The sequence below is a fragment of the Hyperoodon ampullatus genome, assembly GCF_949752795.1.
Source record: "Hyperoodon ampullatus genome assembly, chromosome: 13".
NCBI classification, from domain to species: Eukaryota; Metazoa; Chordata; class Mammalia; order Artiodactyla; family Ziphiidae; genus Hyperoodon; species Hyperoodon ampullatus.
The window spans coordinates 36352198-36373774 of NC_136926.1; the positions used below are offsets into that span (position 1 = coordinate 36352198).

The 21577-nt window shown below is 47.3% G+C and overlaps 1 protein-coding gene across 3 annotated transcripts in view; it reads right to left on the reverse strand.

Moving 5' to 3' along the window:
• EMILIN2 (elastin microfibril interfacer 2) overlaps positions 1-19924 on the reverse strand; it is a gene marked incomplete at its 5' end in the record, with an annotated part of 51060 nt that extends 31136 nt beyond the window's left edge. For all 3 annotated transcript variants that reach the window (XM_079717003.1, XM_079717002.1, XM_079717001.1), the window contains 2 exons: positions 19132-19254; positions 19791-19924. In XM_079717003.1, the coding sequence (XP_079573129.1) occupies positions 19132-19254; positions 19791-19924 (257 nt within the window). The remainder of the gene's footprint in view (positions 1-19131; positions 19255-19790) is intronic.
• Positions 19925-21577: the final 1653 nt, after the last annotated feature.

Consider the following 21577-nt stretch of genomic DNA (forward strand, 5'->3'; position numbering starts at 1 on the left):
CAGCAAACTGCACCCAGCTGGGGGCAGTTGCCAAGGAAGGGCCCACAGCCAACGGGACAGAGTCACTGCCCGGTGGGGCTGGAGCCCGGGGGCTGACTGGGCTACAGCCTTGGTCCCCATCCCAGCCTCGGGTCAGGTTTGTAACAGCATCCTTTCCAGGGGGAGCCCCGATCAGCTGCCTCAGGAACCCCTGGGGGTGGGCAGTGAGCTGCCCCACAGCCCTGTCCACTCTCCCCAACTCTCCCCTCAAGCCCTTTTGGGGGGTGAGACAAGGGCTCACCATTTTTACAAGTTCAGTCACCATGTCAAGCACCAGATGGGCCCAGGAGATGCTAATGAGAAGGAAGTTGGAAGAAAAGGACTGGAAGAGTTGAATCAGAGCTCAGGGACCACATGACGAAGTGTCCCTGTTAAAACAGAATGGGACAAAGTGTGCATCCATTTGACGTCACCCCCACCAAGACTCCTTCCCACTGGTGGGAGGTGAGGCCTCGCCTCACCTGCTTCGATTCGCACTTGTATTTGCTCATCCAGAGTTCATCCTCCCCGCCAACCGCGGGGCCCTTGAGGGCACGAACGCCTGTTGGCTCTGTTCTCTACAACACCCCCACATTTCAACACAGTGTCTGTCCTATTGTGCTTAATAAATAACTGAGTATTAATCGTTAATCAGTAACTGATTGATCAAACAATTAATTAATGACACTAGGCCTACTTTTGACAAGGTTTGCCCCCAGTGTCCATAATAACAACCCCAGAGCGACCCTCAGGTCTAACCCAGCTGAACCCAGGAGGTTCAGTCCTCGCAGAGCCCAGTCGAGCCCCAGGGTCCACAGTCATGTGAACAGGACAAGAATCAAACACCAGAAGGTGAGCCAGCGCTGGGCTTTCCAAGAAGACAGCCATTAAGGGGGGGGGGGCGGCTGTTTAAATGTAAACTGATTAAAGTTAAATAAAATTGAACATCTACTTCCTCAGTCACACTATCCACATTTCATGAGCTTTATAGCCACAGTGACTATGGTATTAAATAAACAAAGTGAATATCTCCAACATCACAGAAAGTTCTGTCGGACAGGACTGGGTGAGCGCGTCGCAAGATTGTCAGGGGAACAGCAACGGGCTCACGTCTATCTGTTCATCTGATTTCTCCTCCCATCTCCCCAGCACTGCAAGTAGAACATCGCTCTGAAATAACCACACATCACTGGCACAGGACCATCTAGACAGTGGTTCCACAAGGTAAGGATCTTTTCCCTGCATTTAGTGTTTACCTGTATTTTACTTTAACACTCTGCACAAACTGAAAACCCAGAGGCCCCCTGGGGGCACTCATTTGACTGGGATTTCTCCCGAGAATGGACTTTATAGTAAACTCCTCTCCCTCCTCCAGTCACTGGCTTGCCCCCCCAAACCTGGAGTCAACTCTTGTTGCTTCATTCCGTGTGTGTAGCTCCACCCAGTATCAATCAGAATGGGACAGAGGATGGAAAAGAGGCGCTTCCCCTCCCTGGTAGGGAGCACCCAGGCCCCGGGAAATAACCACTTCTCCAGGGAAAAGGAAAATCCACACGAAAAGGTGAGAAATCATCTCCCAGAGTTTCTGAATGCGCACCCAGGGCAGACTTGGGTGTCTGGCATTCAGCTACTGCTCCAAGTTCCATAGGGCAGTTCACTCCAGCCACAGCAATTCCATTTTTTAAAAACTGTGGTACAGTAATGTAAGTATGTAAATACACATTACATAAAATGTACCATCTTAACCATTTTTAACAGTGCAGTTCAGTAGCCCTAAGTACATTCACAGTGTTGTGCAAACATCACCACCACCCATCTCCATAACTTTTTCATCACCCCAAACTGAAACTTCGCACCCATATTAAACACTAACTCCCCATTCCCCGCCCCAGCCCCTGGGAACCAGCATTCTACTTCCGTCTCTATGAATTTGACTACTCTAGGGACCTCATACAGGTAGAATCATACAGTATTTGTCCTTTTGTGACTGGCTTATGTCACATAGCATAATGTCCTTGTAGGCAAGGAAGACACTTTTCCTGTACCCTCTTAGATTTGTTCCTGGAGTCTGTGAATTAAACTGACAAAAGACAGATTAACAGGAGAAAAAGACATACAAATGTTACTGATATGAATATTTTCATGTGCATGGGGGCTTCGGGAAAGAAGTGAAAACTCAAAGCAGCAGTTAGACTCAGAGGCTTATGTACCATTTTAACAAAGGATGATAAAATGTGGAGAAGGAATCAGACAAAGGAAAGGGAGTTTGGGCTTCTAGGGGCAATAAGTTGTGGGAATGTGGGTAGGACACTACTGGGTGATAACGGCTATTTTAGTAAGGTTTGTTTACACAGACTCCTCTCTGCGCTGGCTCTCTGTCTCTGGTGATTAGGGTCACTCCCCTCATCCCGGTATAGGAGAGGCAGGAAACTCACACCTTGCTTTTGGGAATAAATGGGAAGGGCAGAAAGGCCTTGTCTCTGAGGTTCCTCAATGGCCTTCAGCTGAAAATAATCACTATGGAAAAGTGGCATGTTTTGAGGTGGTCTGTCATGACCCCCTTCATCTCAGGCTCATCCATATTATAGCATGCATCAAGATTTCCTTTTTAAGGGGACTTCCCTGGTGGCTCGGTGCTTAAGAATCCGCCTGCTAATGCAGGGGACACGGGTTTGAGCCCTGGTCCGGGAAGATCCCACATGCCGCGGAGCAACTAGGCCTGTGCGCCACAACTACTGAGCCTGCGCTCTAGAGCCCGTGAGCCACAACTACTGAGCCCACGTGCCACAACTACTGAAGCCTGTGCATCTAGAGCCCGTGCTCCACAACAAGAGAAGCCACTGCAATGAGAAGCCCGCGCACCACAACGAAGATTAGCCTCTGCTCGCAACAACTAGAGAAAGCCCGCATGCAGCAACGAAGACCCAACACAGCCAAAAATAAATGAATAAATTTATTTTAACAAATTTCCTTTTTTACGCAGAAATTCACTTTTACAAAGTTTGGTCTCAGTGCTCTAATTTAGAAATTGCTAAGACAGTGGACTGACTTTCTAGGAACTGCTTGTGACAAATGGATTTGCTTTCTCTTTTGTTGTCGTTCTACCAATCAATGAATATATAAGTGAACTTTTTATTAAAGTAACGCTTTGCCAAAAGTAAATACAGCAGTGGCTATAAAATTTGAAACAGAAGGGATTTCAGAACTACATGAAGGAAAAGTGGTTCTGCACTAGCAGAAGAGACACTTCCAGCTGAATCCACTGTGTCTACTGACGATCAAAAAATTGGCTATTTGAGGGGCTTCCCTGGTGGCGCAGTTGTTAAGAATCCACCTGCCAATGCAGGGAACACAGGTTCAAGCCCTGGTCTGGGAAGATCACATGTACCATGGAGCAACTAAGCCCGTGAGCCCCAACTACTGAGCCTGGGCTCTAGAGCCCGTGAGCCACAACTACTGAGCCCATGGGACACAACTACTGAGCCCATGGGACACAACTACTGAGCCCGCGTACTGCAACTACTGAAGTCCGTGCGCCTAGAGCCTGTGCTCCACAACAAGAGAAGCCACTGCAATGAGAAGCCCGCGCACTGCCACGAAGAGTAGCCCCTGCTCGCTGCAACTAGAGAAAGCCCGCGTGCAGCAACAAAGACCCAATACAGCCAAAAATAAATAAATAAATTTGGAAAAAAGAAATTGGCCATTTGAAACCATGTGCAAGACAATCTGAGGAGGTGACTCTGGTCCCCAAGGCTAACTGTCCACATTCTGAAAAAGTCTCCCCCCACGAAAGAATGAAGAAACCAGATAGCCTTCTTCCAGGTTAAAGCACATCACACACACAGATCACAGTTCTCATCTTATCTTTTTCTGCTACATTGCACATTTTTAATTAGATCCCTGCCTGGAGAAATTAATAATGTGGAAGGAAAGAAATGCTCAATATTTTGCTTGACTCCTTAAGGACAAACCATTTAGGTTTTAAAAGTCAGAAGGCTTGGGCAAATATATTTCTGAAATACAAAATGCATCTAATGAATCTCGAAGTCATATTGATGCGCCCTAATTAAAATCAGATTACAATACAGCTTTATTCATTTCTTCTTTTTTTTTTCTTTTGGCTGTGCTGGGTCTTCGTTACTGCATGCGGGCTTTCTCTGGTTGCGGTGAGTGGAGGCTACTCTTCGTTGTGGAGCACAGGCTCTAGGTACGTGGGCTTCAGTAGTTGCAGCACGTGGGCTCAATAGCTGTGGCACACAGGCTCAGTAGTTGTGGCTTGCGGGCTCTAGAGCACAGGCTCAGAAGTTGTGGTGCATGGGCTTAATTGCCCCGCAGCATGTGGGATCTTCCCGGACCAAGGATCGAACCTATGCCTGCCAATGCAGCGGATTCTTTACCACTGGACCACCAGGGAAGTCCCTGCTTTGTACATTTCTTAAATTACAGACCCTAGACCAAGGCAATGTGCTCAAAATGAAAGTGTATGTATAGCAGATTGTCTGTTTCCCAGTACAAAGGAGATACTTGCTGGAGAAACCACAATTGTAAGCTGTTTCTTTTTCCATTTCTTCTTGAATTAATTTCCTTCCGTACTTAGAGTGGCAAGTTAGATTCCAAACCCTAAAATCCTCTTTACTTCTTAGCCATTTTCTCTGATCATACAGCATAATGAGTAGAATAAGTTTTCCCCACGACGGATCACCCTCCTTAACCCTGAGGACAGAAAAAATTCTACAGTCCTGAAAGAAAGGTGATTGAAGGAAAGCCCAGCGGCTCAACTGAGAGGCTGTCCCAACTCGGCTGCAACAGACAGTGAAGTGTCATTTTCAGATTTACCATAAGAGCGGCCGGTACCTTCCTTCGGAGCAAACTTGCATTGCTAAAAATGACATCATCTCCAAGCGCGGGGCGCGCCCAGCAGCATGAAATACAGTTTACGCGTGTGTGCCATGGAGTCCACATTCTTAGTTTTAACTTCCTCACTTGGGGAAATACATGACAGAGCTCAAGTCTGCAGTTGGGGGAAGGGCGAGCGAGCGCGGAGGCCTCCAGGGCCCGAGCACCACCCCGGCTTTCTGGCGGCTGAATAATCCAACACTAACGAAGGCCCACGTTCCCCTAACAATTCTTTTGGGGAAGGGCCATCACCGCTGCAGGCTGCTTTCCCCAACTCCATTGTACAGGATTCCATTTCTCGAACGCACATCCCATCTCCTCATTCCCAGAGTCAGGATCACAGAGCACCCTACGCCCCAGTCGCGCCTGGATGTGCTCATTCCCCATGTTCCCACGGTGTGGCCCGGAAAACAGCTGCGGCCTCAGCCTTTGGCGTGATGCTCACCCCAAGGGTGACTTTCTGTGGTTCGGGAATCCAAATCTTTCTTCTCAGAGCCACTGAAAAACTCTTTTGATCATTTCCTCTTTTTTTTAAGAGGAAAAATGATTTCCTCAAATTCTCCTACAGAAGTCACAATAATTTCGAAAGCCCTTTTCCTGTGTGTCCCCTGCCTCGGTTTGCAACATTCCTCCCCCCTCAGGCTCCAGTCACTCTGTGCTTTCTCTTCTCTCTCAACTTCCATATCCGCCAGCCACCCTTCAGCTTGCAGCTGCCCACCTGGCATTCTCAGTACAAGCGGCCCTCCGGATCGGCAGTTCCGCATCTGCAGGTTCAACCCACAGCAGATTGAAAATATTCATGCAAAAAAAAAAAAAAATTCTGGAAAGTTCCAAAAAGCAAAACGAATTTGTCATGCACCCAGCCACTATGTATTTATATAGCATTTACATTGTATTGGGTATTATAAGTTATCCAGAGGTGATTTAAAGTATACAGGAGGATGTGCATAAGTTATATGCAAATATTATGCCATTTTATATAAGGGACTTGAGCATACGTGGATTTTGGTATCCGTGGGAGGTCCTGGAACCAATCCCCTATGGAGCCCAAGGGACGACTGTACTGCTTTTCCAAACAAAAAGGGATAGGAGTTTCTCTGCAGATATAAGTACAACATTTTCTTCCTTTGGGCCAATTCATTCTCATTAAAAAAAAAAAAATCTGGGAATTGAAAACACAGGAACACATATTTCTTTTCTAATTTATATCACACTGGGGGAAAAAAGGACCAAAATGTTATAACCTAGTTTCATATTTCTCATTGTCCAGGCGAACCCCGTATTAATTTATGTCTTTTAAATCCACACTTAACAAAGTAGAGACATTACATTCGCCTGCCCTCTGCTTAGAGGGAGCATGGTTTTTCTTTGGAAGATGCTACCACAACCCAGCCCACCTCCAGGCCTGAAGGTGTAGACAAGGAGAGGGGGAGGGGCAAGATAAAAAGAAGAATTTTGCTTCTTTGCTTTTAAATAGAAAGGGGTGATGGAGGCCGTGGAGGAGAAAGAAGCGAGGAGGAACTTTTCTCCAAGGAGACTTGGGGTGGCCAACGGATTTTTAAGGTTGGTAACACCTGCCATGTCCGTTAAGCCATTTGTGTTGCTACAGCATTCACTGAGCCCTCGTGCTCATGCCGGTTTGTGGAACTGGATTTTTCTTAAGAACTTGAGGGTGCGGTGTTCCATACCTCGGCCAGACCCATGTGGTTCCGAGAAAACCCCCCCGGAACCCAGGTACTCAGGGACTGCAGAACAATAGAGCGTGGGAAATGTCCCAACCTAGAGGGAAGCTTCCAGCCATCACAGTTCTTGTAAACTGAGGGGGAGTGAGACAAATATACAGATTTGGAGGTGAAGAGGAGCTGTGGCTTGCTTCCCATCTCTTTGAAATCATTTTTTTAAGAAAAATTACATAGATTGCATTATCTTGTTTTGTTTATTTAAATAAAACCACTAAGATCTGTGGTTTGCATAGTAGCTCTCATCCTCCTCATAAGCTGGGGCCTAAGCTGTCCCATTACCCAAAATCTTCACTACAATTTACTTCAATGAGTCTTTGCAAATAAAATATACAAGCAAACGTGGTATTTTCAAAGAAGTCTCAAAAATAATCTTTAAAAGAATTCCCTATATTTTCAGTATTTAACTTTCTCAAAATGCACTTTTTATTGGAGTATAATTGCTTTACAATGGTGTGTTAGTTTCTGCTGTATAACAAAGTGAATCAGCTATACATATACATATATCCCCATATCTCCTCCCTCTTGCGTCTCCCTCCCACCCTCCCTAACCCACCCCTTTAGGTGGTCACAAAGCACCGAGCTGATCTCCCTGTGCTATGCGGCTGCGTCCCATTAGCTATCTATTTTACATTTGGTAGTGTATATAAGTCCATGCCACTCTCTCACTTCATCCCAGCTTACCCTTCCCCCTCCCCGTGTCCTCAAGTCCATTCTCTACGTCTGCGTCTTTATTCCTGTCCTGCCCCTAGGTTCTTCAGAACCATGTTTTTTTTTTTTTTTTTTAGATTCCATATATATGTGTTAGCATACGGTATTTGTTTATCTCTTTCTGACTTACTTCACTCTATATGACAGTCTCTAGGTCCATCCATCTCACTATAAATAACTCAATTTCGTTTCTTTTTATGGCTGAGTAATATTCCATTGTATATATGTGCCACATCTTCTTTATCCATTCATCTGTCTATGGACACTTAGGTTGCTTCCATGTCCTGGCTGTTGTAAATAGAGCTGCAACGAACATGGTGGTACATGACTCTTTTTGAATTATGGCTTTCTCAGGGTGTATGCCCAGTAGTGGGATTGCTGGGTCGTATGGTAGTTCTATTTTTCAAAATGCACTTCTATCTTTGGTCACTGTATCCTCCCAATTACACCAAGCCATTTCTTAGAGCTGTGTAACATGAACCCTCCCCAAATCAAAGCTATATCATTCTTCACCCAGAGAGTCAATGTACGCTTACACCTTGGTAAAAAAGCTTTCCAAGGTCACAATGAGATGACCAGTTCAGGAATCTAAACGACAATGTACATCATTACTTTGCTTGATTTAACTGGAGTCTATCATATCACAAATCCTCATTTAACTGCAAGCCACTGTATTTTCATTCATCATGAACAATCATTTCAAAGACTATATGTATGTCACAATTTCCATTTTAAAAACACAGCCACGGACAGTTGTTCAAACTTACGGTCTCCAGGTCTGAAACCTGAAAACCAAACTCAGCACATATGAGTCTTAACAATGGGAGGAAAAGCAAGCTAAAACCTTTCTCTCTCAAGAATGAATGCTAATGCAAACTATGGGCTCTGGGTGATGATGTGTCAGTGTAGGTTCATCAGCTGTAAGAAATGCACTGCACTGGTGGGGATGTCGATGGTGTGGGAAGCTGTGCATGTGTGGGGACAGGGGTTTATGAGAAATCTCTGTACCTTCCCCTTGGTTTGCTGTGAACCTTAAACTACTCCAAAAAATATAGTCTTAATAAAAAAAAAATTCACATGCTTTCTCTTTCATCCATTCATTCAGTAAACAACCTTTGGGTGCCCACCAGGACCACACTATGGCTTTCCTTGGGCCACCAGTATCTACTATGGAAGAATCATACTTGGCTGGAGCCCATATACTCCTATTATCCATAACAGTCATTGTTCTAGTGCCAACTCAGCCAAAGACCAGTTACATCAGACAGGACATATATAATTATTTTTATCATAAGGCAAAAATTTGCAATAAGACTAAAACTATGGGCTGCTTCTATAAGAATAGACCCAGTTGCCCACATGCAGGATTAGAGTTGGTTCCTGATCATCAAAGGTGGTGAATAATGAGGCCGTGATCGTTCTGTGGATAAAGGCAATACTGCCATAACCTCCAAACAACAGTCCATGAACGAATTCACCTTCTTTCACAAGGTATGGTCCTTTTTATCCACACTGTTGACAACAGACTAACAGATGCTCAGAGAACCTAAATCTCAGCAGTGCTACTGTGCGTGAAGCACGGTGAAGTGGTCACCTGGCCGTTCCAACTCGGTCACTGCTCACCCCTCCATGGCCAGACCCACTTCTCCCGCCACATCTGCCTCAGCACCGCCCACCAGGGACCCCGGCCAGGCTCCCAACAGGGCCCCTCCTGCCATCCCCCAGACCCATTCATCCTCTCCCCTCTCAGACCCATTTTGCACAAATTGCCAGATTAACATTCGGAAGCTCTGCTGGTGTCCCTGATCTAAAACCTTCCATGACTCCCCTTTGCCTAAACGATAAAGCCCAAACTCCCAACCCTGGGTTATGGCTTGAATTCTCTGTCGCCCCCAAAATATGTTGGAGTCCGAATCCCAGTACCTGGAAATGTGGCCTTATTTGGAGGTAGGGTCTTATAGGGGTAAGCAAGTTACCATGAGAGCATCTGGGTGGGCCCTAGCCCTCATAAATAAGGGGAATTTGGACAGAGACATACAGGGAGATGATGACCATCTACAAGCCAAGGGGAGAGGCCGGGAACAGACGCCCCTGCACAGCCTTCAGAGGGACCAGCCCTGCGGACACCGAGACTTACTCCTCCCTTCACCCCCTCCTCCAGGCCCTGGCTAACATTCTCTCTTGGCCTCTGCTGGTATCCTCTCCCATATGCATATATTTTCAACTGGAACCTACCTTCAAAGCCCTGCTAGGATGTCATCACCTACAAACAAGTTCTCAGATTCCTCCTGGCTGGAAACAGTTTCCTCCACCTCTGAACATCCTCAGCTGTTTGTGCTTCTCTTATTGAAATTCTCTTGCCTACCTTTTACTTTGTAATTATTTCTGTTTATGTCTCATTTCACCTACTGGACATGAACTTCTGGAGGGCAAGAGAGAGGTCGGGTTCCTTGCTGTGTCCCCATGGGGCCTAGTCCTGGGCCAGACAGAGGCCATGACCAAAAATATTTGTTTAATGAAACCAAGGAACCAAGACTCTTCAAATAATAAGTCTACTTTAACCCTACTGAGCTTTGTGCCAATTCGAAATGGTGTATGCTAATTACGCAGCCTCAATCCAACATTTCCCGGGGCGAAAATGTGCAATGTGTTTTTCTTACTCCATTATGTTTTATCCAGCGTTCTACATCTGTTATGTATTTACCATCTCAATGGGTCTTCGGAAAAATCAGAGCAGTAACCTTATTATCAGTATAAATGAGTTTCCACACTGTATTTCACCAGGAGTCCTCAGCTATAAAACAACGGTACACAAATGGTGGTGGACACATACAAAGGAACCCTACTGAACAATACAAAGTAATCAGCTATCGTTCCATAGTACAACATGGATGTACCTTAACATAACCATGCTGAATGAAAAGACCTAATGTGATACTACAGACTGTATGACTCGACATAAATCTCTAGAAAATGCAAACTCATCTGCGGTGATGGAAAACAGATCATCAGTTACCTGAGGAGGGAATGTGTGATTACAAAGGGGTGTGAGGACATTCTTGGGGGTGATGGAGATGCTCCATATCCTGGTGTGATGTTGGTTTCACAGGTACAGACACATGTTAAATTATACAACTTTAAATATGTACAGTTCATGTAAATTATAACTCCATAAAGCTGTTTTATATATATATGTACATTTTGTATATAATATACGTATTTTATATATAAACATATATTTTATATATAACATACACCTTATATATATATTTTTTATGCATTCAGGTACTTTAAAATCTCATCAGGGACTTCCCTGGTGGCACAGTGGTTAAGAATCCGCCTGCCAATGCAGGAGACACAGGTTCGAGCCCTGGTCAGGGAAGATCCCACATGCTGCGGAGCAAGTAAGCCCATGAGCCACAGCTACCGAGCCTGCGCTCTAAAGCCCGTGAGCCACAACTACTGAGCCCATGTGCCACAACTACTGAAGCCCACGTGCCTAGAGCTTGTGCTCCCAACAAGAGAAGCCACCGCAATGCGAAGCCTGCACACCGCAATGAAGAGTAGCCCCCGCTCGCTGCAACCAGAGAAAAGCCTGCGCGCACAGCAATGAAGACCCAACGCAGCCAAAAATAAAATAAAATAAATTAAAAAAGAAAAAAATCTCATCAGAATTGCAAAAGCAAAGCGCTAGATAGTTTTGACTATCTGATTATATATCTCAGTGAAGAGAAAACCCAAACCAGCATTATTAAGTCTTTTTCAGAGTTTCAAAATGAGGATTTAACTAAAGTTTTGTTGTTTTTGGTTTTTTTAATGTATCAGATTACTGTTCAGACACACAACCAATTGTTTTATCTACTGGGAACTCAGGCCTAATATTTATTTTTGTACTTTTGAAGGTATGGACCAATGATTAAGGAAAATAAAACAGAATTTTCCTTTTTATAGCCACCTTCAAATTGCCATTTTGTATAAAATAACACAAAATGTCAAAGATGTAGATGAACATTTTAGACATATGACAAAGAGTGGCTCCTCACCGGGATGGTTATTTCCCACTGTCGATTCTGCTAAGGAGGGCTTAGAGGGCGCCGTGCAAATCGGTTCAGGAAACAAGCCATGAATGGTATTTCTGCTTTCCCTCTCTCCTGCACCGTCAGTGAGCAGGGAATCTGGGTTACATCTTGCTAGTTGTTTTCTGCAGTGATGCAACAGAACGACTCCCAGATACCTTGAGAGTGGCCAGAAGATGATGCAACATGTTGGGATGAGAACAGACACATCGTTTATCATGACGGAGCCAGGGCCCTGACGCTGCACTGTGGTCCTGGAAAGCTGCTGCCCGAGCAGACAGCAGCTGGGGAATCTCCAAGGTGGGCCACCTGATGTATAAACCAGGCCTGAGCACCATCAGGGCCACGGCTGGCCTAGAGATTCTGTAATGTTCAAAATATCCAGACAGGCTCGCGAGGCCTCCCTGCGCAAGGCCGTCGTCCCCCCAGCATGTAAGAGCTCTTGGGGTTGAAACCAACAAAAGCCAGAGAATCACTTTATTGGTGAAAAGATCTCTAGTGAAGGGCTGGATTGTGAAACTCGTCCCCGCCCTGAGCTCTGTTGCAATCACCACCACAGCTTTCGGACTCCGCTTTCAAGATACACGGAAAAGCTTCAGTTAGCAGAACACAAGTTGCATTTTCACCACCATGGTTTAGGAAAAAAAAAAAAAATCTAGGTCCTTCTCTCACGATCCTTTAACAGCATCCGGGCTGGGCACATGCAGGGAAGCAGCTTTCAGCAAGAGGGAAATCTCTAGTACCTCATAGTGGACTGTGAGCAAATCTCAGAAAAGATAATCTAGTAAGCCCACACGTTTGGCAGACCCTAACAATCACAAACGTGGAGAAAGATGGGAGAAGTCAGGGAAAAGCTGAGAAGTCTCACGGCAAATTCCCTTTCGTTGGAAGATCAGCTTGAGAAGACTTCATCTAAACTACTTGTCTCAAATTTCTTTGAACCAAATGCTCAGCAAATACACTGTCCTGAAAGGCTGATGCTGCAAAGAATAATTTTTAGGCGTATTCCTTAATCTTCTAATATTTTTTTAGGTGGAAAAAAAAAAGGGCAGCTGGGTCCTGACACACCCAGAAAAGTTTGCTTCCACAGCATTTTCAAACCAGGAATTTGTTAAGTTTGAACCCTCCCTACTTTTTTTCAGCACCCATCACCACTTTAAAACAGGAAGGAAAGAAAAAACTTATTGGTGAGCTTCGTTTTCATCATTTCATTATTTTTTCTTCAGTGTGAACTGCTGTCATACTGAAAACTACTCTGGTCCTCTCTTGATCCTCACAGGAAAATCGTTCATCAGGCAAAGTCACGCTCATGTCGTTTTATCAAGTGGGTCATTGTTATTTTTAAGTCCAGAAAGCTGCTTCATCAAGCACAGAAGCAGTTAATTCTGAGAAGTGAAACAGTCATGTAACCAACAATAAATCAGAACATTTGGGTGACAGTCTGGAAGTAACCTGAACACTGGCAGTCAGTTTTCGGCTTTAAAAAACAGTATGTAAAGCACTGGGTAACTGTCACACACAGTACCTGCCTCATTATTCACATTCAGTAAACATGAATAACATCTTAATGTTCCCAGCACAAGGAAGAGGAGTTTTTCCAAGAGCAAAGAATTAAAACAGCGTGTTCTTGGCTGGATGCAAGATGGCCTGGGCCTCAGCAAAGGCATCCTTGAACACCCAGCTGACCTCGCTCTACGGTCCCGCCATGGACACCCAAACACCTGCAGAACCAGGAACCAAGGTTCCCATGGCAACCAGGGCACTTATTTAAATCGACTGTAACCACTTACGTGCTTTCCCCAAAGAAACTCTACGACTGGCTCTGCTTCCAAAACAACCTCTGAGTTTAACTTCACATTGAAAAGTCGATTTCAATCATTTCCTTTTCTTAATTATTATCTTAGGTCACTGAATGTATTTATTTCATTCTTAAGCACCTCAGCCGTTCTCTAACTTGGCGGGAAAGTCAAAGCCTTCAAAGAGGAGACCACCCGAGAAGCAACGAATCCAAACAGTGAGAACAAGGACTGTTCATTAGACATGGCTGGTGAGCGTACCTTACAGCTCTGTCACCTCCCCCGTAATGTAGAGATGAGGAAAACGCACCTCAGAGAAGCTGAGTGACTAGCCTGAAGTCACACAGCTCAGCGGTGGTAGAGGTCAGGCCAGAAGCCGCATTTTCTATCTCCTCTTCCAGAACACATTGGCCACACCAGCCAGCCTCGAGGGACCACCTCAGGGGGACACCTGCCCCCTGACCTTCCCACGCCATCTCCCCTTTTCTCGCTGTCTCAGAACTTTAATTCAATGACCAAGTGCCAAAGTGGTGGAATCACAGATCGTTGGAGGAAGACCAGTTAATGGGAATAACATGAGGTTTCACAAAAACAAACTCTTTTCCTTAAGGCCATAACCGTTATGTGAATTCTATTCACTCTTTTCCAAGATAAGAAAGCTAGAAAGTATAGCCCATAAGCATAAAGTTCTTTTTCCAAGACCTCAGTCTCTGCCCTACCTAATCTCCTGGCTGAGCTTGTGATGAGAATAAAATAAAACAATGAACGTGAAAATGTTCTGGAAACACCAAAGGGCTCTACAAACACAGCATCTTATCTACTGGGACCCTAGGAAGAGGAAAAGAGCAAAAAAAGCAAAAGAGCAAAGCAACTTGAAAGGAAGGCCTGAGAAGCCCAGGGAAGCAGAAGAGGCTGGTGAGGACAGGGACCCGAAGAGGGGGAGGCAGCAGGGCCCTGAGCAGCTCTAGGCACCTCTGTGCAGGTGCTCCTTCCCCAGGGCTTGATCTGGGGTCCCTCGGTACCAAGGAGCAAGGCTCGTCACAGCCAACAAATCGCAAGATGTTGGCTAAAAAACATTAGGAAGAAACACTCTCTCAAAGCTATACACACAAAAGGCACATTTTGAATGGAAAGGAATTCTATTTCTGGAGACATAAAAAACGTAGAATTGGCTCTAGAAGATGTAAGCCCTAATTTCCCCCACCCCCCAGTCTCAAGTGTTTTTCTCTTTTTAAGCGTTTCCTGGCTGAGATTGCTCCCTAATAGAAAACGTTTCTTCCACATGAATGACCATCTGCTCCCCCTAGAATCTAAGGATTAGAGGTGTTTTGGAAACTCGGCACTCAGAACTCACACCTGCTGCAAATTCACAAATTCTCCCTCTGTGTTATCATAGCAGCACAGGCTCCTCGAGTGGGCCTCACCCAGCTCCCCTGCCTGACTGGTGAGTTTGTTTTTTTCTTTTTAAGAGCTATTAGGAAAAATTTCACCAAGATTCTACACACCCAAGAAAGGGGGTGGGGGCTGGGCTGGGTGGATGCCGATACACCCCAGTGAGTTTGCAGTATCAGAGGGAAGTGAATACAGGGGAATAACCCTGCCTTACATTTGGGGTCCTCCGTGTTCTTACCAGCAAGGCAGCTGCTCTGCACACTGGACGCCCCCGAACGCCTCAAATACTAACGGCAGTCAGCTGGACCAAGCTGAGTGGGAGGTTTGGACCTATCTGGAATTACAGCCATGAGGCATGAATGATGCATGAAAGGAACAATGCCTAGTCCAGGAAGGAGAAGAAAGACAGTGCTGTTTTCCACCAGCGGTGCACACAAGCATGGCCAGCCCACGTGGAGGGGGTTCTAAGGGAGCTCAGGCCCTCCCCTCCCCCTCCCATCACACCAGGGCTGTCAGTGCCACAGCATCACACATGGTCACTCGCACACGTGTGTGTGTGCACGCGCACACACACACACACACACCCTCGGGCCACTCCTCACAGGGTGCGGGTTTAGACAGCAAGGGGGTGCAGGGGTGTGGGGTGGGAAGAGCCTAAGGCTTAGAAATAACAGACCTGGATTTGGGTCCAGGCTCTGCTACTTCCTGACTACATGCCCTCCTGTAAAATTGGGATAATGCCCCGGGGTTGCTGTAAAGATGGAAGCTAATGAACATAAAGGGGCTCATCACGTTCCAAGGATGTGCTCTGCAGAGAGATTCTCACCAAGTCAGCCCTGGACACTGTATCAATCCTCCCAAGAACATCAACCTGCCCAATTCCCACCCCACAGAAAGAATTCTAGTCACCCACATCCCCATGTCTCCCAAAACGTGTCCCTAAAACCAGCCCATGACCAAGACAGACCCTCTCCATGCTCAGGTGCCGCTGCGGAGACCCCAGACTCAGATATGGATCCTCAGGGACCATCCCAAGTGCTACGTGGTGGGTGTGTGTGGGGGGCAGTGTGACAGTGACAGTCTACCAAACGGGCGGAACTGCCAGAGGTTTTTTTTTTTTTTTTTTTACAATGAATCAGAAAAATTCTTCAATGCAATGAAATTTTAAAAGATTTATCCCTTTCTTAACATGGAAGTGTAAAGTGAAACAATGATCTCAGAGGGAGAAAACATCCTTAGGCCCATCTTAAGAATTAGGAGTAAATGGTAAATCATGACCCAACTTTATGCTACTTTAGAGTCTACAGCAGCTGCCCCTCCTCCTCAGCGGATAATTATCACCAGATAATTCCCCTTATCTCCTCTTCAGGTCCAATCAGCCACCCTTAGGAATTAGCTGAGGGAAGACAAAGCAGTGTCTGTTGACACAATCCTGTGCCTTGGGGATCCAGACCGCTCCTCACATCTGGTGCACAAGAGACACAGACCGACAGAGAGAGCCCTAATTTTAAATTCCTAGTGACAGAAAAGTCTTCATAAGAATTAAGAATTCTCTGCACACAAGAATGGTATCACTACCTCACAAGCATCAGGACACGAGCTTTGAATGGTATTTCCGGAAACATACTTTTACCTCCATCTCCCGGGGACAAGTTTCAAGGTGGTGGCTCAGCCGGGGGGCACAGGTGTGGCTCCCCCAATGTCTCAAGCTCCACCACTCCAGCCTCCCTAGTAGCATCCTTTAAACAACCAGCCTAACAACCCAAATAAAGAAAGCAAATCGGCTAGTGTTTTCATAACATAAGAAACTGCACAGCATGGTGGACAGTGTGAAAAATGATGTGGTCCACTGCATCCTCACAAATGACCCCCGGGAAAGAGAGTAAAGCACACGGGCGTGAACACACGTGCACATGCTTGCACACAGACCAACGATGCTCACTCACTTTTATATGGGAATTGCCTTCCATGAAAGAAGGTGGAAATGTTCCTAGTAGTTGGGTAGTGTGCTAGTGACAGAAGGCACACACTCAAACACACACACATACACACTCTCTCTCTCTCTCTGTCTCTATTGTTACAGGGACAGAGGCCGGTCCACAAAGGCCAGGGTTGGAGGCAGCTCAGCCACTTACCTGTCACGCGACCACAGGAAAGTCAGGGAACTTCTTGCCTTGTTTATTCATTGGTAAAATGAGGACAGTGGTATTCATCTTGAAGGGATGTTGCAAGAATTAAACTAACATATGGAATGAACAGCCCTAACACAGTGCCTGACACACAGAAGGTTCTTTACGGCTTCAGGAAAGTGATTATTCAAAATGTCCACAAATCACACAAAAACTCTCTCTGCTCCCAGTTTCACATGACGACACCCAAATTCACAGTCTGGAATCTAAGTCTCTCCATATATGCAAACGGAGCATCGTCTAAACCTTCTGGGAGCATACCCGTGCTAGGTCCCCACAGCCCATGGCGGCATGGCGGCTGAGCGCCCAACGCCTCGCCAGGCTCGGAAGTTCTCCTCTCGTCGCAGGACTTCCGCATCGAACCCCTCGTTTCCCTGCTGATTTCCCCTCAGTCTCAGAGCATATTCAGTCTCTCCCTTTGGCTTTTTCGCTTCTGTCCTAAAACATGCCGAGTTTTCTAATTCTTCACCTGCTCAACTTCCTTTTTCCACCAAAACCTTTGCAACACATTTGATTCCTGGTAACGGGGTTTCCTCACGACCCCTGTCCTGAATCTCACACAAGTTACAAGGCCTCTACCCACCGCTGACCTGAAATTGTCTCCTTCTGCATAAGCAAATCTTCCTGCTGACTAAAAGCCCTGGCCTTTCTGGACCCCTCAGCCTTCTGGGCTTCTCCTCCCGGGGTCTCTAAGATGGCGCTCCCTCCTCTGAAGTCTTGGCTTTGCTCCCTCTCCTCTCCTGGCTTCTCTTCCTCCGTTCCCTCCACCGCCCCTAACAATTCAGCTCTGCTCCAACTCCGTGAAGTCCTCACGGGCTCCTACCTGCTCCTCCCAGACACTCGACTGTCACCAGCGGCTAAACTTCACTCCTCACTCAAGCATCTTGCCAGCCTCCACGCCTGCACGTCCCACACCCGGAAAAGATCTCTCAGTAACTCCAGGCTGAGTTTCCCAAGAACCTTCACTTCCACAGGTCTCAGGTTCTAAGGATCAAATAATGAAAACCTGACAACACCTGTGAATTGAGAGGAGTTACTCAGGCTCCTGGACTCATCAGAAACACCTGGGAAATTCCGTGTTAAATGCCCCTTCCAACCAGAGACACAGGCAGTGTGACAGCACTGCGCCCTCTGACAGGTTACACAACTCAATGTGACAGACAGCAATTCAATTTCGACCTCATGCTCTGCTTACAGCAAGTGGGGAATCTCTTCTAAGTTTCTGCTTGTTTTGTTGGGAAGGGGGGTTGTTTGTTTGTTTTTGCTTAACAGGAATTATCCCTTCCCCATTTCAGTTCTCACCCCAGCCCATGTGCAATGATCCAGGGACCACTACCACCTCATAGGCCTGAAGGCTCATCTACTGCCTTCTGGAATAAGGTTTCCTGCAGCACAAGTTCCAGTCTGTCCCTCTGCTTTGCCAAAGACAGATCCGCCTACTGGTTATTCTTTGCTGTAAAGACAACTGTGCTCTAAGACAAACAGTTTATTCTTAGGGGAAAACAATTAATTTCAACCATCACATGCGTTCCCCAACAGCCAATGATTCACATCAGCTCATCCTCTGATATCTGGCTTACACAAAAACACAAAGACTTGCCAGATGACAACTGAATGAACGTGATGTATGTAACAAAATCTGTACTCTGTTGCTTCGCTTACTCTTTTTTTTTTTTTTTAAGACAGTGAAACCTTTATAAGGAAAAAGATTAATTCTTCCCCTGGTCTTTAAGGACCATTCTCTCCTGACAACCACTTAGCTGAATCCCCCAAATCTAACTTGAAAAAACAACAATCGCACACTTTCAAGCAAGTTGTTCCTGGGGACTTTAGAAATCTACAACACCTACAACTGAAGAGGTCAGTTTTATGGGGACATTTGGACAAAACTCGCCTGTTCTAGAACACTGGCTAGAGCAAACCTTTCAGCTAATCCTACATGTAAGTTTTTAGCAGTATACATTTTGGAATCTTCTCTGTGCCCCACACAATATGGATCTAATTAGGTCCAGCTGCCTTACGTTAGTAATAAAATTGAAAGAAAAAGAGAGAGAGAAGTGGGGGGTCGGTGGCTTTGTTCGTCCCCTCCTATGCCTGGCGATCGCCAGGCCGGAGCATCCTCAACGCTGACTCCAGGCAACACACGTTCCTTAAATACCCCAGCGAGCCTGGTACCCTGCTCAGCGCTCAAACTTTTCAGCTGCTGAGTTTTCACCCGCTGGAAGAGATTTACTGAGCGGCTGGAGCCCCGCGCTCTGACCCCACCCCCGCGGCCCCGGCGCGCCCCGCCCGCCCCTCGGCTCCCGGGACTTACACGAGCGCGGACGGACAGGGCATCTGGTTCCAGGCACAGTTGTACTGAGCCTGAATAAAACTCTCACTTCCTTCCAGCACCGAGCAGCTCACGTTCTTGTTCACGATGTAGGCGCACCAGTTCCTGGGGTGGAGAGAGTGGGAGAAGGGCACGGTATAAACCGAGAGAACAATGAGGCTGGGGGAGAGGGGACAAGCCGACCCGGCGGCTGACCGCGCGGGGGTTGGGGAGCCCGTCGTCCCCGCGGAGGCGGGAGCACGACCAGCAGATATTCGGACGGTGCGCGGGTGCGCCTTTGGAGAGAGTGCACTTTTATCCCACAAAAGACAGACGGGAAGAGCCCCCACGGTCCCAGGGGCCCCAGTAATTCCCGGGGGGAGTTTCCTGATCGCCCTGCTCTGCGGGACACTCTCTGCGCCCCACGGCCCCGGAGGCAGCACAGCTGGAGGCAAGGGAAAGGTTGCCCGGGACGCCCCGCGCCGGCCACGGAGCGCGCGGCCACCGCGGAAGAGGCGCCGCCCCGGCGGCCCGAGGGAGAACCCCGGCTGTGGCTCCTCGCCTCGGCAGGGCAGCTTCGGGGCCGGCGGCCGGTCGGGGACGGGCAGGCGGGGGCCCACGGCTGTGGGCCGTCCTGGGGCAAGGAGAGGCCGCGCACTTACTTGTTCCTGGCGCTGGGCCGCGCGGGGTGCCTGGGCTGAGGGCCGGCGTGGCACAGCCCTGCGCCGCCCAGGGCCAGCAGCGCCAGCGCCCAAAGCCAGGGCGCGCGGGGCCGGGGCCGTGTCCGCTGCCACATTCTGTGCGCGGCGGGCGCGACCCGCCGGCCGGATCCGGAGCGCGGGTCGGGCGAGCGCCGGGAGGCTGCGGGCTGCCCGGGCACGGCCGAAGGCAGGAGGCTCGGGCGCTGCGCGGCGCCCCCACCCGCGCTCCGCGGCCGCCCCCTGCGGCTTCTCGCTCCCACTTCTCCTTTTCCGCCCCGTGCGCCCGCGCTTCTCCCCCTCAGTGACGCACAGGTCCCCCCGGGTGCCGCCCTCTTTATTTCACTTCCCTCTCCGGAACGTGACTCTCGCTCCACCACGTCTGTCTCCAGTCCTCTTGCTTCTCAGCAGGGGGTTGGGGGGGTGAAAGGGCTGTAGGGTTTGGGAGAAGGGTCTCTGTTACAGAATTTCCAATTACTCATTCCTTTGGTCTCATCCCAGGAGCGGGGCAACTCCGCCTCCCACCTTCCAGCAGGCGCGCCCGGCCCCTCGGGAAGGGCCGCCGTCAGCGAGTCTGGCGGTCCACACGTCGGGCCTGGGTGCCGGCTTCCCAGGGCGAAGGAGGAACATCTTTATCAGTCCTTTATCAGACTCGGATTTCCTCCTCTGGCAAGACGCGGCCATTCCTCCGCATTTGAACTTAAGAGTTTAGGGGAAATGAACGCGGGTCCCCTTCTCTTTCTTTCCCTTACGCATCCATTAGATAGTTTCTAAGTCAACGTGCGGGGCAGCAGGGGTCACTGGAAGCGACAGCCCCACAACTTCCCAGCAGATTCTGAAGCACAGCATCAGGCTCTAGTATACAGATCATCTCTCGCAGCCTCTGCTTCTGATGTCCTATTCTGAACTTTCTTTTTCTATCAATATTAAAGACATTTACTCCACAACAGTCGCCTTTGCTTCTAAACAATTCAGACACTGCTAGACATTTGTCTTTTCACTTGCTTGCATATTTTCTGCCTATTTTTTTGGGGGGGGCAGTTTTCAATCCTGTTATTTAATATGATTATATAATGAGCCATAATTATAATTTACCATAGATCTTAAATTTTCCTTTAAAAATACTACTTAATGGCTATATAATATTCCATTTTATTTCTTCCTATTTTTGAGTTACACTAATCTCTACCAATTTCTTTTGGGGATGAAGCAACTCTGCAGAAGAATGTTACATAAAATCCCCACCGGAGTGTTGTGTTCTTGGGGTGAGGAGAGAAATATATATTGATATTTGAGTTAAATTACTGCATCTAATGAACCGGAGTGGGGTTATTTGTAGACTGCATAGATTAACTGCAATATCTGTGAGTTGACGGGACACTGTTGGCTGTGAATTGTGATGTGGACCATAACACTTTGCTATGTTCCCTACTGTAACTAGATGAAATTAGTGGTCCATTTTACTTGATATGCTTTGATGATGTTGTAGGGCCTTTTGATTTGCAAATAGAAGAAAATTCCCTAAGTAGAAACTTCACAAGAGCCAAGCAGAAAAATATACCACGTAAGGACATAGTCTGTCCATGAACTCTCTAAATGGAAGATCATGCAAATAATGGACTGATGTCAACCCTGAGGGGGAAGTAACAGAAAGGGATAAAAAGCTGTCTTGCGTAACCCGATCTCTATCTTTCTGTGTGGCTTCCCTATGCTTCCCATCCTAACACTATTTTTGTCCATGAAGTGTCATA